At 42.7% G+C, this 15,597-nt stretch overlaps 1 protein-coding gene across 7 annotated transcripts in view; it reads right to left on the reverse strand.

Moving 5' to 3' along the window:
- Positions 1-490: 490 nt before the first annotated feature.
- Positions 491-15,597, reverse strand: part of MECOM (MDS1 and EVI1 complex locus) — a 324,276-nt gene continuing 309,169 nt past the window's right edge. For all 7 annotated transcript variants that reach the window (XM_041467817.1, XM_041467821.1, XM_041467818.1 and 4 more), the window contains 7 exons: positions 12,482-12,648; positions 9,943-10,020; positions 8,039-8,208; positions 6,815-6,959; positions 3,870-4,106; positions 3,122-3,308; positions 491-2,187 (listed from right to left, as the gene is read on the reverse strand). In XM_041467817.1, the coding sequence (XP_041323751.1) occupies positions 2,053-2,187; positions 3,122-3,308; positions 3,870-4,106; positions 6,815-6,959; positions 8,039-8,208; positions 9,943-10,020; positions 12,482-12,648 (1,119 nt within the window). In that variant the 3' untranslated portion in view covers positions 491-2,052. The remainder of the gene's footprint in view (positions 2,188-3,121; positions 3,309-3,869; positions 4,107-6,814; positions 6,960-8,038; positions 8,209-9,942; positions 10,021-12,481; positions 12,649-15,597) is intronic.

Raw genomic sequence — 15,597 nt, forward strand, 5'->3', positions numbered from 1 at the left:
GAACACAAATTAAAATGCTCTCTTTTTTTTCCCCTTTTAGACTCTAGAAGGCTCATTTTATGCAGCTGGAGGCTCATTTAGCTCCTCAACCATGGATTTTGATCACTCTGGTGAGTGAATATTTCATTATGCACCAGCCAAGCCCTTCTTCCCAACAAGCAGCAGGCTGGCAAAGCTCAAACTCAGGGCTCCACAAGCGCCTCTGAAGGTGACACTGCACCAACCTCTTCTGTGAAATGACCTAAATATCCCTCTTTTCCAAGGTAGTGTTTTGAAACTTAAAGGACTTAACTAAACCCCTCCAACAGTCAGTCTATTGAGAGGCTCTGGCTCATGTCCCACATTTCATGGCCAAGTCCAAGACACCTCCCAGTGCCCCATCCTCTGGTTGCCCTCATCACCCCACAGATCCATCTTTGCTGCAGAGGAAATGCTCCCTTTTTTTGCCCCAACTCAGACAAAACCAAGACAAAAAGGAAATAGATCCCTTCAGTTTTGTAGTCCTTTATTATTTTTTTTTAAGTTGATCCTCCCATAGTAATGTACTGAAATGCGTAACAGTTACATTGTACAAAGCATTTAAAGAAAGTACCTCAACTTGCCGATTATTTCAAAATGAGATTATAAACAAAAGGAAAAATAAATCTGGTCCCTCACTAAAGGCCAAAAAAACCCCCAAAAATAACTGAATACCTTCCGTTATTTATTTATTTTTTTAAAACATAAATTTGGAACACTTCATCTTACAAATAGGATTAACATGAACATAACATCACACAAGCTCGCAGACAACCAGCATAAAATATTGGGTACAGTTTTTTTAATCAGAAGAATCATGCTTTCATGAAGAAATTATAACTGTTTATACAATCGAATCAATTTACTGTATTACAAAAAAAAAAAAAAAACAGAACAAAACTAAGTCGCATCTATTAGTTATTTAGTTCATTAAAAGGCAAAAAAAAAAAAAAAGAGGAATGTAAGAAAATTTCAAACACTGTTTTGCACTCCCATATACACAGATCAGTTCACCTCACTTTTTTGGAAGTACATGGGTGCCTTACATCGTAACGCAGCGGGGGACTGGAGCAGTGCTGTTTGTTACAGGAACAGTGCTATTGTAATCAACAAACAATCGTTTGCCAACAAATAAATACACGGTACACACAACACAAAGGAGAAATTAAGAGGGTAGGGGGAAAGGAAACAATACAACAAAACAGTGACATGATTGTCAAAAATTAAAAAATCTCCTTACAATGATTCGAACTAGTGGTGCTGTCGATGAACGCGGTGCTTTCACTGAATTATCTGGATGATTTAGCTTCTTGGAGTAGTGAACATTCATAGTTTACAATATACACAAGCCTCTTATGTATTGTTTTTCAGAGTTCTTTCTTTTTCTGCCATTTTTTTTTTCTCCTTGTTTTTCCTTTTTTTTTAAACAATGCAGTTGAGAAGGTAAAAGAATTACGGAGAGAACAAAATATTCCCTGTTACTTCTTTCTACATTTACGATGGATAGTGTGCATTTGATAGAACTATTTTCTTTCCTTGAAGGGCTAAAACGCATAAAGCTTTAATGAAGAGATTTGTACATAAAAGCAACTGTTCCCAATCCTATGTCAAACTATCTTATACAAAAAGAAAATCAATTCAGTTCCTACTTTAAAGGAGTGCCCATGTGTGTATCAATGCAGTCTTAACCCTTCTGCCCCTGCCCCTCAAAGCCGGGTGAACTGGAAGACACTTTTTCCCGGCCCCATTTACATAATCCACTGAAACAATTTTTTATTTTTTATATTTTTAAAGTCGCATTGATCCTCCAGAAGTCAGCAGCTGCCTTTGCTGTGCAAAACAAAATATTGAGAATAAATAGTTTCTTTCTTTTTTTTTTCTTTAAAATTATTCCGTTTAAGGTCACTGGACTTTAAATGAGTGACCCTGCAGATTTATAAGGCATTCTGCTCAGCAGTCTTTTAAATAGTCATATATGAAAGAGCCATGCTACTGGTTTGGACTTGGTCCCATCCTCGGAACGACTCCGCACTGTCATACGTGGCTGATGGACTGGATGGCGCTGGATTCCGCGGCGGCTCTCGCCATACTGTGCCACATGTTGGGAGAACTGTGGGATGCAGAATGAAGGGAGTCCTTGTCGGAGAGAGAGAGCATCATGGCATAGGCCTGGATGGGGACAGAAGAAGGACAAGGAGGTCACACTCCCGTGGGTGGGGATCTGAGCTTGGACCCGCGCCATCCGTGCGCGGCCAGGGCAACAGGCAGGCTACAGCCACTGGCTCAGCTTAGTTAGGAAAAAAGCCCCAACAAAATGCTTTAGGTAAAACCACTGTCAACCCTTTCACAGACACTTTTGACTCACTAATAGTAATAATAATTTCTGCTTTCATCTGGTTTCACAAAGATCAGAGAAACCTTTAATAGCTGACAAGGTCCCAAGTCTCCTTTGCCTTCAGATTCTTGGCACTGGAGTCTCTTTTCAAGAGGCTGAGGAATCACATTATCCCTTGTCTCGTCCTGTATTTCACCAAATGTAACAGTCTCCTTTGCTGACCTTTCCTACATGCATATTCTGCAGTTTTTAAAACAGGAATCTTCCAAAGGGGCTAAAAAACCCAATTTAATTAGTTAATGTTTAGAAAACGGCAAAAAATAGCATGAGGATACCATTTCATTTATTGCTGTTTGTAAAACATGCTGAGGACCTAGAGGTGGTACCATTCATCAGGCTATAAAAAAATACCAAAAAGCCAAGCCAGCCAGAAGATCAAGTCACATCCCTGTGAGGCTGCAGCTAAACTCTGTAGCACCAGTGTCAGCAGAGTGGGACTAGCTCTTATCGTGGCATTTCTGGGGGCAGCAGGCAGAACAAAAATAGTAAAAAAAGTATGAAAAAAGTATGGAAATCCTCTGTTCTCAGGGACCAGAGTGCCCTGCCATGTCTCTAGGGTGCAGTGGGATGTTGGGTGAGCCTGAGGTTTGTGGACATGGAGCACAGCCCTGTCTGACAAAGCTAGAACAATCCTGCCTGCCACACACTAACAGCTTAATCCTGCGGGTATTTGGTGACAGTAATATTTTAACTGAGTTAAGCTTTTACCTGGGATTTGGATTTCCTGTACAATGGTTGCTTGAGGTCCTCTGGCAGCTGGGAAGCATTGAAAGCTGCCAATTCAGCTTCACTGTATTGATTTTCTTCCATTTTCCTCATTTTGAGGCTATCTGTGAAGTGCCTTATGTGGTCCAAAGCTGAAAGTCCAGTCTTATTATACTCCTCTTCTTTATACCTACAAAAACACCATGGAGGTTTTAAATGTCAATTAAATGATCCTCTCTGCGTGCCCTCATCTTCTCAGATTTACACATCTGAACAACTTCCCCCTTTTTCACATTCATAAACCACCTTGCCTCACGGAATGGCGATCCTGAAGCAAAAAGAATTCCCTTTTCTGCTCTAAAGAAAGGGCAGTCGAGTGGGGGAGGGAGAGTTTGTCTCCCTCATGGTGTCTCCACAGCCTTTCACAAGGCCATTATGAGAGATCCAAGACGGTTCACGGAGCAGATAACGTCTCTCCCATGGAACTGTCTCACCCTGCTTCCTGTCTCACCCAGAACCTCACAATAGCTCCCCAAGCACAGTCAATTTTCCTAACAAGGGCTCCAGACTGCACGAAGAGGCTGAGAGCAGGGCTGGTGTTGACCCAAACACAGACGCACGTTGCTATTGTGAGTGGGAAGCGGCTGCTCCGGACCGGTTCCCACGGCAGCCGGTTTGGTGCTGGCACTCTTGTATGGTTTATTGTTTTCATTCCACCTATCGGGCACACCAATACTCGGAAGGGACCAACCTGCCAGGGGAAGCTTTGCAGTTCATGTCCAAAGCACTCGTTTCCTCATAATCCTCCTCAGGAGTGCCCTCGTGCATGTCGCTCGTCGCGGGCTCTTTGACTGCTTTCCCTGCCATTTCGCTCTCTTCGTCCTCTTCATCCATCATTACTTCATCTTCTGCCTCCTCGTCATCCAGCAGATCCGAGTTCTGGCTGGCTACCATGGCTTTTTCATCCTTAAAGTGGCTGCCATTCATTCTGAAAGGACCAAAACAAATGCAAGCTATAAACACAGATCAGATATGAAAGCTCCTCATGGGCAGACTCTTGGAGGCAGATCTGAAAAGCATCTGTCCCAGCAGAATAAAGTGATTTCTGTATTTTATATCTTGCTTAGCTTCAGACATTCAGGCAGCATTGGAGAAAATTCCACTCAGAAATCAGTGGGACGTTACAGCACCATCAGCATGGGATTTTCCTGTTATCCTGCTAAAACTACTGTTCTAACAGAGGCAAGTTCAGATAACCATTCCAAATTTTCTCATGCATTATTTCATCTCAAGTTTCCAATCATACATGTAGGCTGGGCAAAACAACTCGCTGCCTTTTAACAGAAGCTGTAGGGGCCAAGAAACTCTGAAAATCGGATCCGGCATTCTTAACAAAAAATGACATCCAATATTGCATTCAAAGTCTTAAAGTCAAAATTACATGCATAATTAATTTTGCACACTACCACCCCTTTGGAAGCCATATTGCTTCACTGAATGTATGGATTTCGTACATGGGAACCTAAGGGGCTTCAGCTGGAGACCTGAAGAGTGGTCTGCAATATCACCTCCGTGCTGAACTAGGTTATTGACTGATTTGAAGGGTGAAAAGCAATGAAAAGAAAGGTCATACGGCAATTTAAGTGCATTTGTTCTTATTAAATGAGTAATTACAGCAATACACACATGGAAAACCATTTGGTCTACAAACTGTTATTACGCTGCCCTTTGCTCTCAGACAATGACTTCTCTTAACTACTTCCTACAGGATTTTTATCAAGGACATAATACCCACGCTGAAGTAGGGGCTCATTTGGTAATGGTCTCAACCCTGTAGGATTCAGACTCCATTGTGTCCATCACATCAAATGAGAACTGAAGAAATTTGGCACCTCAGCCTCAACGAACGCCCAACCAGAGGCACAGGGATGTGAATGAGCTGCACCCAGTGGAGCCCCCCCAAAATTCGTGCTACCACTGTATCTGCACCCACCACGTCATGCAGCACGAAGGCCTTGATTCATCTATTGTTCTCATTGTGCAAAAGGTCCTTAACTCTTCCAGGAATACAGTTACAAAAATGGAAACGTTATTGTCCGCACGCAGTTTGCTTCAGACTCCGTGTGCTTCAAACTGTGCGGGACAATATGGGATAGACCCAACGCTGGAGCAAGATAAGATGAACCCTCACAGCTTTGTTGGTGTTTAACATTTGACTTTCTGAGGAGCAAAGCTGGTTTCTGCCACAATAACAGCACCATTTTCCTGAACATGTTAGAGTTTCATCTATTTTCTCAGCAAATTCCAGCTGACTGCCATGAGTTTAGTACTGAACTGAAAAAAATGCTCAAGGGAACAGTCTGTCTTTAGAACAGTATCAAAAAAATCTGAGGTTGTGCAGACCAGGGAGAGCTGAAGCAGCCACCTCCCTCTAAGATCATCAGAGAAATATCTCTTTATCATCTTTTATTTAAATAGGCAGAAATAAGAAATTGTTGAGCTCAGTTTGGGCTGCCAACTTGCTTGTTATGCTCAATTGAGGCTGCTAGAAATGAAAGGGAGATGGACTACAACCAAAGTAACAAAAGCCATGTGATTAAGAAAACAGATTCTCTAATTATGCTTTCAAATGCAGCAATTTGCCAGGGATAAAATATCCGTCAAGAGCAGTCTGAAGTGCCAAATTTAGAAAGGAAACACTGCACAACCCAGCAACCTTTCCACTTTGCTGACTTCCTGTCGGAGGACATGTTGAGACCAGATGTGCAAGGAAAAAACCCCAAGCCCTCATTGCCAATCAAGATGGAATGAAATTTGAATATGCACGTAATCACTTAATCCAATACTATAGTGGAAATTGTGTTGTGTCCACCCTTTTTATCCCTTCACAAAGGCACCTAGAAATTGAGGAGACAGCAAAGTTTGTCACCAACAGTAAAAATTTTTTGATGTTGATAATGTAATGCCAATTCAAAAGGGAAAATAATGCATAATGCAACACCAACCCCAAAGAAATATGTGGGGCTCCGTCCCACAGCCTTTTCTGCTTAGCTGTACTTTTATTAACTGAAAATATTTAGAAGTGGTCTCTCTTCTGTTAGTTCAGAAGAATTCAAACACCCATATACTTAATAAATCTTAGAAGAAAAAGCTCTCTCACATGCTGGAGCCCCGTGGACTCCCAGGGCCCACCCGCAGCCTCACGGGCTTTTGGCTACTCAGCATCTTTCTTGGGATTGAGTTACTTACGGGAAAGGACTTTCAGCTACAATCTTTCATTTGATCCAAGAATTTAGCCTGGTCTACTTTATTAATTACACATTTAAATTGCACTTAAATCCTAAGGTTCCGTGCATTTAGCCACAGGATGTAGAATTCACCTGTTCTGCCATGAATGTAAAGAGAAGGAATTTTTCAGAGGACTTAAATCAACGGGGGCAGCCTGAAACTAAGAGCTCCAGATACAAGGAGAAATGTGTTCACAGATGGAGTCTCTTGTCCAGCATCTGCCCTTTGGAACATCTTCATACACAGTAGGGAGGGAATCAACACATTTCTTTTCCTGAGACACCAAGGTGGCCACTGAAGCAACCAGATTCTAAAATAACTCTGGCTCCAGACATCACAAAAGTGAAGTCTGCAGACCTGAAAAAGGAGCAGTGGGCACCTTCTGAAGGCAGATCAGACACAACTCACCTCTCCTCTGAGTTTCGGGGGGATTGATTGTTGTGGTTGCTGTTTCCAATAAAATTCCTAATTTCTGTGAAGTAAGAGTCCTCCTTGTCATCTAGGATCGCCCCTGTGCTTTCCAGTTCTGAGTGAGGTGAAGATGTTGCAGTACCTTAAAGCAAAACATACAATGTCTGTTGCTGTTCCTTTACATTTTCTACATTTAACCATTTAAATCAAAATGAAATTGAAACTCTGGTTAAAATGGGTGAGAGCCAAAGGCTGGTCAGTGTGAGCTATCAGCTTTTGGCCATAAAACCAGTAATTAGTAATTACTCATGAGCAAAGGTGATTTCCAGCCAAAAAGACTTGTTTGCATGCTGGGTACCATTTCCATGATTTATCACCACTTTTGCCACGTCTCTATTTCAACATCTCCCTCCTGCTCCTTGTGATTCCAAGACTGTCCATTGATAACTGTCCTTCTTAGACCAATGGCTCAACTGAGCAAACGGGACTTAATTTTTATCTATCAATTATGCAGATCTGTTCAAAATATGGAGCAGCCACCAACATATTCACTGAGCACTGAGCGACCAGTGTCAGATGCCTTTCCCTGAGCACTGGGGAAGAGACAGCTCTGCATTCACTGCATGCCCCTGTTTATCTCCCTTGAGGCAAAATGCAGACTGAAAGGACTGCAGAGAGGGTTTTCATTAAGTCCTGCAGACACCCAAACCAGCCCAATGACATCCTCTCCTGCCACTGCCTGTGCTGCTGCTGTGCAGTGACCAATTTGCTTGAGAGGCACCATTAGCTCCATAATAGCCAGCGCTTTTCAGCTCCTGACAGTGGGAATATTTCAGAAGGTGCCAGGAAAATCTTTTAGAGTGCCCCCTGAGACTCTAAATCTAGGACTCCTATTGAGAGCCAAGTGATTGCAGAGATGGGATTAAACCAATTTTCCCAGTCTGTTCTCAAAACGCTATGGGTTGGCTTAATTAAAACCAAAAGAAAAGACATCATCCAGTGGTCTTAAGTTATACAAGGGGAGAGTTTATGCTGGGATTTTCAAAGCACTTTAAATGTCAGCAGAGCTTAGGCACTTACATATTTTGCTACCCCCCACCCACTGGAGCAGCGTGTGCCTGTGGACACTTGGCAGCACTGACAGGGAAGGGGCAATTCCTGCACATGGGACAGGGAGCAGGCTGGGGAGGGAAGAGACAGGAGGGAAAAGACAGAACATACCAGACATGTTCCCGTTCTCGTGCTTTTTTAGATGTCTGTCAAGATTGGTTTGTTGACCAAAACACCTGTCACACAAGTGACACTTGAATGGCTTCTCTTTATTGTGGATGTTACGCACATGTCTCTGCAGGTTAGAGGATATGCTGAAGGATCTGTCACAGTATTTGCATCTAAAAAAAGCCAACAAAACAAGTGGGTAGGGAAGAGTTTGTTAGTGGCTGGAAACATAAGATTTTTCCTAAGATACATGAAGAGCTTTCTGGGCTCAGCCTCAGCACCCAACCACAGTTCCTTGTTCCCTACTGAGGCTTAACCCTCCCTGACATTAAGACAAATTTTGGCTAACTAGAGAGCTGTGCTCTTGGAATGGAGACATAACTTCTATGGTGGGGTTTTCAGCTTTAATTCACATTAGACTTTATATTTTAAATACTGCCTCTAGGAATGAGCATAATATTTCTGAGCTAATGGCATCAAATTAGCTATGGTAATTGAGTCCCATGTTTTTAAAACTGTTGCACGCAAAGTTGGGAAGTTTGAAAACAGTAGAGCAATAACTCTATTGTTTCATGTGCTGCCAATACAATACAATTAAACACTTCTGGAAAAAACATGAAACAGATCTCTTCTAATGCTCAAATAAGGTAAAAAGGGCTATTTCTTTTCCTATTCTAAATTATACTGTGTGATTAAATCTTTTCTTGAGGAATTAGCTTGCTTGATTGCTAATCCCAGAGGAAATTTGGTTATCTTGCAAAAACCAGCAATAAACAATCCCAACCTTTAATACTGTGCCAATGTGAGTAGTTTAGTCTATCACTCTGGTACCAGAGGCATCAATTTTCATACTCTGTAGCGATTTGGAGTCCCTAAAGCCTTTACTGTATTGCTCTTTAAGCCATTACTAAGTCATACTATAACTATTCCAAATTCTCTGGCTGGCAAGTAGCCAAGAGACTTCACCACTTTAGTTTTTCAATCTTTTACTTCTCCCGCGCCTCTCTTACACTTGTCAAGGATGTAAAATTTTTTTTAGTGCTGAAATCACCCATTATGCTACTAATTGCTTGTGGCTTTTATGCAGTGGACGGGTATAACATGCATCAAGACCTTCCTTCAATAAAATTAGATGTGAATCTCATTTCCCAAAGAGATTAGATGCAAAAAACATATTGTTTCCTCACAAACAATGAGCTTACTCTGCTCTTTACAGCTCATAAAATGCAGAAATCTGTGCATTTGTTTTAATGGATCATGAACTGGCCTCTTTCCAGTTTAAATTAGCCTTTCATTTTCAATAAGGTGAAGCTTTATACACATTTCTGCATGTGACCGTCCTGGATTCAGTATCACACACATATTCTTATCAACAGGAGAGCACACCCACGTGGGTTTTGGTTAAGCAGGCCTCAGAAAGGATCCACATTAGGCAGGAAACAAATAAATACAGTAATGCCTTTGCAACTGGGACCTTTCAGAAATCAGATGACTGACAAATCACCCAAATTTAGGCTGCAAATAACACCGCAGAACTCCAGTAAAAAACATTTTTGCAAGGGAAAATACGCCCATGAGCCCTACTGAACATCACCTCAATCACACTGGTGCAGCAGTGCCAGACACCCTGCCAGCAAAGGTAGGACTTGGGGGTTGTGTTGGGAAGCTGCCCCAGCCAAAAGAACTTCCCTAAGACCAAAACTCTCCCCCTTTCTGCAGCTCCAACACCGAGGACCAGCACAAAACCCTGACACCAAAACGCAATGGTGGGTCCAAATCTAAGGAGGAAGGGCTGGAGCTGGTCCAGCAAGGATGTTGAATTCCCTGGCTTTATTCAGAGAAAATGTCTGCATTGGAAGAGACCCTAGAGCTTGGCCACAGCACAGACGGGGTGAGGGGTGTGGTACCTGTAGGGCTGCTCTCCAGTGTGCGTCCTCAGGTGGCGGGTCAGGTTTGCAGATCTCGGGAAAATCTTGCCACAGTATCTGTGATAAGAAAATGTTTGATAAAACAACACAGCCTTCAGTGGCCTCATCCCAGTCTGAGCTGCGCTGGATGCACAGCCCAAATGGAATCATCACAGTATGGTCCTATTGGCATTGCTTTGGTGCAACAATATTCAATAAAAGCGTTCAGCAAATTTGAGCTGCGCTGGATGCACAGCCCAAATGGAATCATCACAGTATGGTTTTGGTGCAACAACATTCAATAAAAGCGTTCAGCAAATGTAAGGGATCAACACACACACAAGAGTGGGGCTGGAACTGCTGGCACCAACCAGCTTCACTTGTGCAGAAGCAAGGCTTATATGAAAAACCTGTTTTAAAGATCACCCCAAGGCTCTAAGCCCACTGGGTGATTATCAGCCTTATTCAGATTTGGAATCAAGAGAATCTGTTATTAAAGCCTTGGATTTCTGCCTCTGTGTAAGCAAATTTCAAACCTTTCAACCAATTCTACGTGTCAGCAAACGTGACACCGTTCTGTGCATTGAATAGGATCAGAGCAGACAAGACTCAAAGACCTAATCCATCAAGGTATGTTTCTATAACAACATGTCTTGAAAGAAGGTGACATGTTTTCAAAAAGATCAGATAAACCGATATGCCAGTGTCAAATGCCTGCACATTCTGGAGATGATATAGAGACCTAAGCAGTGCAATTTAAAAACCATTCTCCAAACTCAATAATATGTCACAAGAAAAATAATGGCCAAAAAAAAAAAAAATTAGCCTGAGTTCTCCCCCTTCATTCAAGTAGCATATTAATATTCAGTTTATAATTGGCCCATTCTGTCGAGGACATTGAGCCCATTTTTGCATGGGGGCAGAGCACACACAGCACTCTCTTAAGTGAATGAGGGTGGCGCCTGCTCCATGCAATGACTTTGAAGATTGCATCCCTTCACTTTTAACATCCCATTTATTTTTTCACAACGTGATGTATAAGCCTTCAAAATACCCACACAGCTAATTCCACTCTCCTGGACAAAGCTCCCATTCATTTTGGGTGCACATTCAATGACTATCTTCATTGTGGGTTTTTTTTTTTTTAAGTCCATACACACAAGTCCTAATAAGTAATGTATTTTATCACTGATCCCTTTGGATATTAAAACCAGAAGCCAGAGAGAAAACACGTCTGTAGTTTATGATCAAAAAAATCAATTATGAAAGCACACTTTTATATATTAAAGGGATGAGAAAATTTGGGAAAAAAAAATTGTTTATATAATGGTTTCCACCTCATTTATCAAACTGCTGTGATACAGGGTGATGCCTCAGGATTTAGCTTTTATATTTTTCAAATTCTGTACTGCTTTAGTGTGTAACTCTATAACTCCATATAGAGTGTTAGCTACTGTCTTCACATTTTGGTCAGACAAAACAATTCCTCTCTGGGCCTGAAACTCAAGAAGAGATATAAGCAACGATGAATTAGAAGGGGCAAAGTTGGAGTAAATTACTTCATTACCTGAAACTGTAATTGGAGGATTAACCTCTGATAGGTAAATGGTCAAAACTTATAATTGTCTGAAAAACTCATGATCATTGTTCATCTTGGGTGTAGCCTCTGGGAGGCTTCTGACAGCCCAAGGTGTACCTGTTGAAGGCCTGTAATAAATACCAGCTTTTATTCTCTTAATCTTTTCCAGCATCTATTTTAGGCAGCCACTCCAAGGCATCAAGGGAGAGCTCTTTGTTTTGCAACACCAATAATTTAATAAACAGAATCACAGAATCACTGATTGGAAGAGACCTTCAAGATCCAGCCCCAACACCTCAACTCAACCCTGACACCCAGTGCCACACCCAGGCTTTTCTTAAATACATCCAGGGATGGTGACTGCACCACCTCCCCGGGCAGCCATTCCAGAACTTTATCACTCTTTCAGTAAAAAACTTTTTTCCTAATATTCAACCTATATTTCCTTTGGTGCAGCTTGAGGCTGTGTCCTCTCGTTCTCTGTGTGAAGTAAGAGTCTTCCTTGTCATCTAGGATTGCCCCTGTGCTTTCCAGTTCCTGGAGACAGAGCCCAGCCCAGCTGAGCACAGGCACCTTTCAGGAGCTGTGCAGAGCGATGAGGGCACCCCTGAGCCTCCTTTTCTCCAGGTGAGCACCCCCAGCTCCCTCAGTGCTTCCTCACAGGAACCCAGCCCCTCTCCAGCCTCTTTTCCCCCTCTGGATGCCCTCAAGTGTCCCAAAGTCCTTCCCAAACAGTGGGGCCAGAACTGGACACAGCACTGGAGGTGCGCCCTCACCAGCGCCCAGCTCAGCAGCAGAACGACCTCCCAGCTCCTGCTGGCCACGCCATTCCTGATCCAGGCCAGGAACCCCAAAGGGAAACACTTTCCACGCTGGGCAGGGAGAGGCCTGAGAGCCTCGCTCTTGGATTTCAGGACAGGGGAGGCTTGGAGAGGGCAGGCTGGGGTGGCCCCGGGGTACCTGCAGGTGTAGCGCTCCTTGCCCTTGCGCAGCAGCGTCTCGGGGAGGGCGCTGGGCGGCGCGCGGAAGTTGAACATGGATGGCACCGACTGGATCAGCTCGCTGGCCTCCGGCTTCAGGGCGCTGAAGCTCTCCAGCTTCTCAGCCATGTTTTCTATAGCTGACACCTGCAGCAGGAAACAGCACAGAGCCCACCACGGTAAATAACCCACTCGGATTTCTGCCCCCACCGGGAACCCGAAATGCAGGGAACACCAACTGACAAGCGAAAGAAGAAAAAGGGAAAAAAATTCAGGGTAGAGTTGCAGTCTCGAAAATTATGAGTCATGAGGGTAATAATCAGCCAGTGTTCATTTATTCTTATTTTTAAGCCCCAGCTCCTACAAAATTCCAGGTTTTGCAGTCCTGCTCTGTGGTTGTGTGCCTAGAAGTCTGTGCATTCCATCTACAGAAATCATTGAATATTTATTACCAAATAAACAGAAATAATAACTGAATTTCTAATTTTATTTTTTTAAGGACTTGCAGAGGACACATATTGCAGAGGAAACCTTATTAACACTAGCTCAATGAAGGGCTGCAACAATCCAGATCCAAAGAGGCTCCATCAAAGTTCCAGCCACATCCAACCATCCAGTCCAGAGTTCTAGCCCATCATAGCCAAAGACCATTAGATAAACACAGAAGAAATGAAGCTTTGGTGGTTTTGGTGCTCTGTACTCACATTCCCTGTTACATGCTTATGCTATTTTTCCACCTCTTAATATTCCTGCTCTACCTTTAGTTGCTTGTAACTCCTATGTGCTTTGGGATGGCTCCACTCTTGATTAGCTGTCTGTAATTTGCAGGGAGTGGGGATTAAATAATTTCTGGAGAACGGTTTCCTTTAAGCTGTCTGGAACTGACCATGAAAAGCTCCTCCAAAACCTCAAACATTGCCACTTGAAGAGTTCAAGAATGGTGCTGAGCCTACTGACAGGTGAGAATAACCATCCACCTCTCCATAACACCACAAACAAATGAAAAAAAAGAAAGCCAAGCTCTGACCTACAGAGCACAAAACCCACAGCATGAGCCCTGTGCAAGATCTTGCTTGTAATGAAGAAGGAAATTATATGAAAGACAAGATGTTGAACCCTTCTCAGCTGGAACACCTCCATAGACTGTCCTTCAAAATCCATAAATGGCTCCTCTGATTGTTGGAAAACTGAAATTTTAATTGGAAGAACTGGGAATTTTTGCAGGTTTATTTAATTTTATTTTCATTGGCAGAATGACACAGTTGTCTCCTGGCATGACTATTTCCATGCTGGTTAGCTCTGCCTTTGGGCTGGGTTGTTTTTTTCCCTTTAGCCTGTAGCCTGCCCTCTCATTTCATGCTCAGATTCCTAATGCTGAGTACAAATTGCAACGTACAGGGTACCACTGCCAATTTGCCAAATGTCTTTCATCAAACACAGTGGAAAAAAATAAAAAATCTCAGAGGGAAGTCAAGATACATTTACTTGTCAGGCAACAAATGTGAAAGCATTGCGAGGCAGTAAGGGCTGTAAGCTCTGGGGTTTGATTCATAATCACTCAGCTGCTAAAACATTCTCCACAGATGCAAGTGGACAGCACATTTGTCAATATGAAGGATTTTGACATGTACTGATCACAGGCATGAGATATGTAATGATGATGCTGCTGGGAGAGGAGGTAATTCTATCTCGGCACCGAGATGTCATTATCAAGCCATGCACCTCAACATTACCATATATTTCTTTTTATACGACTTCATATTCTCCTTTAGTTGAAATTGATTCTTAAAGCTTTTAAAATAGTCATTCCGCTGCTTTTAATTCCTTCTAATTGTTCCCCACAAAAATTCACTCATCTATTTTATAACTGCTGAAAATAAATGGTTTGAGTGAAAAATGCCCTTTGGCCTTCGGGCTGATTAGCAATGACAAGACAGTGCATGGGTTATGATATCACATATTTATGGTGAAGAATAATAAGGGTACTGAGAAGTATAATAAATGTTTTATTTATGTATATTTAATATTCAAGTCCATTTCATTATCTAGTGGGTTTAAATCATTTTTGGATCACAATTTCTCATGCACATGGTGCCCGCCAGTAATATATTAAAGCAACTATTTTCCCCTTTACATTTAAAATGGCTTAGTCATGCTGATTTTTGCTTTAGTTCTTATTTCCAGGATTTTGCAGAGTAGAAACTGAGACAGACTCTTGTTTCATGCACAGCAACGCAGATCAGCTCTACCTCCAACACTGCCTCCAGGATTACATCAGTCCCAAAATAGGTATGAAATCAGCACCTAATCTTAAATCCCTCATCCAGAGGAAACACGAGCACTTCCAATTATTTTAAAGTATTACTCGCTTTCTAAAAATATGTTTCTCACCATAGGAATGACTATTGTGCTTGCTGTTTTGCTGTTTAGCTGTTTTGTGTTTTTTTTTGTTTAAAGCCTGACTTATGTGGTGACCTGGTATGATTTATGTTTTTCAAGAACTGCACCAGCACCAATGGGAAGTGTTTGGCCCCACGGCTTTGCTGATCCAAGGCACTGTCACTCCACTGCTATCAGGATAATTATAGCTGGTACTATCTGCTGGAGTTAGGGCTCCCAAGAACCTAAATTGGGGCATTTTCTTAATAAGTCTTGGACTGTGTTGGTGCTCAGAGCCTTCAAGATGCAAATCCCTGTTGTGAGATGGGTCCCTGGACTGTGGGGGCATTTTACAGCTCATGAAATCCTGCAGCCCTGATCCAAAACATGCTGTCCATCACCTTCCGTGCAGGCAGACAGCCCCTGCTCACCAGTCTACTTACAGAACACCAGCTGAGCAGTAAGAAATCCAGGGGGTTTGCATGGAGGGCTAATTCAGACACCAAAACCAAGCAGGAATTCTAAACCTGCCACGCGAGTTTTTGGCAGCTGGTACTGGGTGCCAAGCAGGGGCTCCAGGGGACACACAGGAGGGTGGGCAAGGGACAGATCTCCCCACTGCCCAACACCAGCACAGGGAGGTGCAAGAGCATTAACTGGAGGCTTCATCTCCATTACAACATTGAACAGCCATCAGCCACTGCTCCCACTCCTTGG

Source organism: Pyrgilauda ruficollis, unplaced genomic scaffold (assembly GCF_017590135.1).
Source record: "Pyrgilauda ruficollis isolate IOZ18807 unplaced genomic scaffold, ASM1759013v1 scaffold21, whole genome shotgun sequence".
NCBI classification, from domain to species: Eukaryota; Metazoa; Chordata; class Aves; order Passeriformes; family Passeridae; genus Pyrgilauda; species Pyrgilauda ruficollis.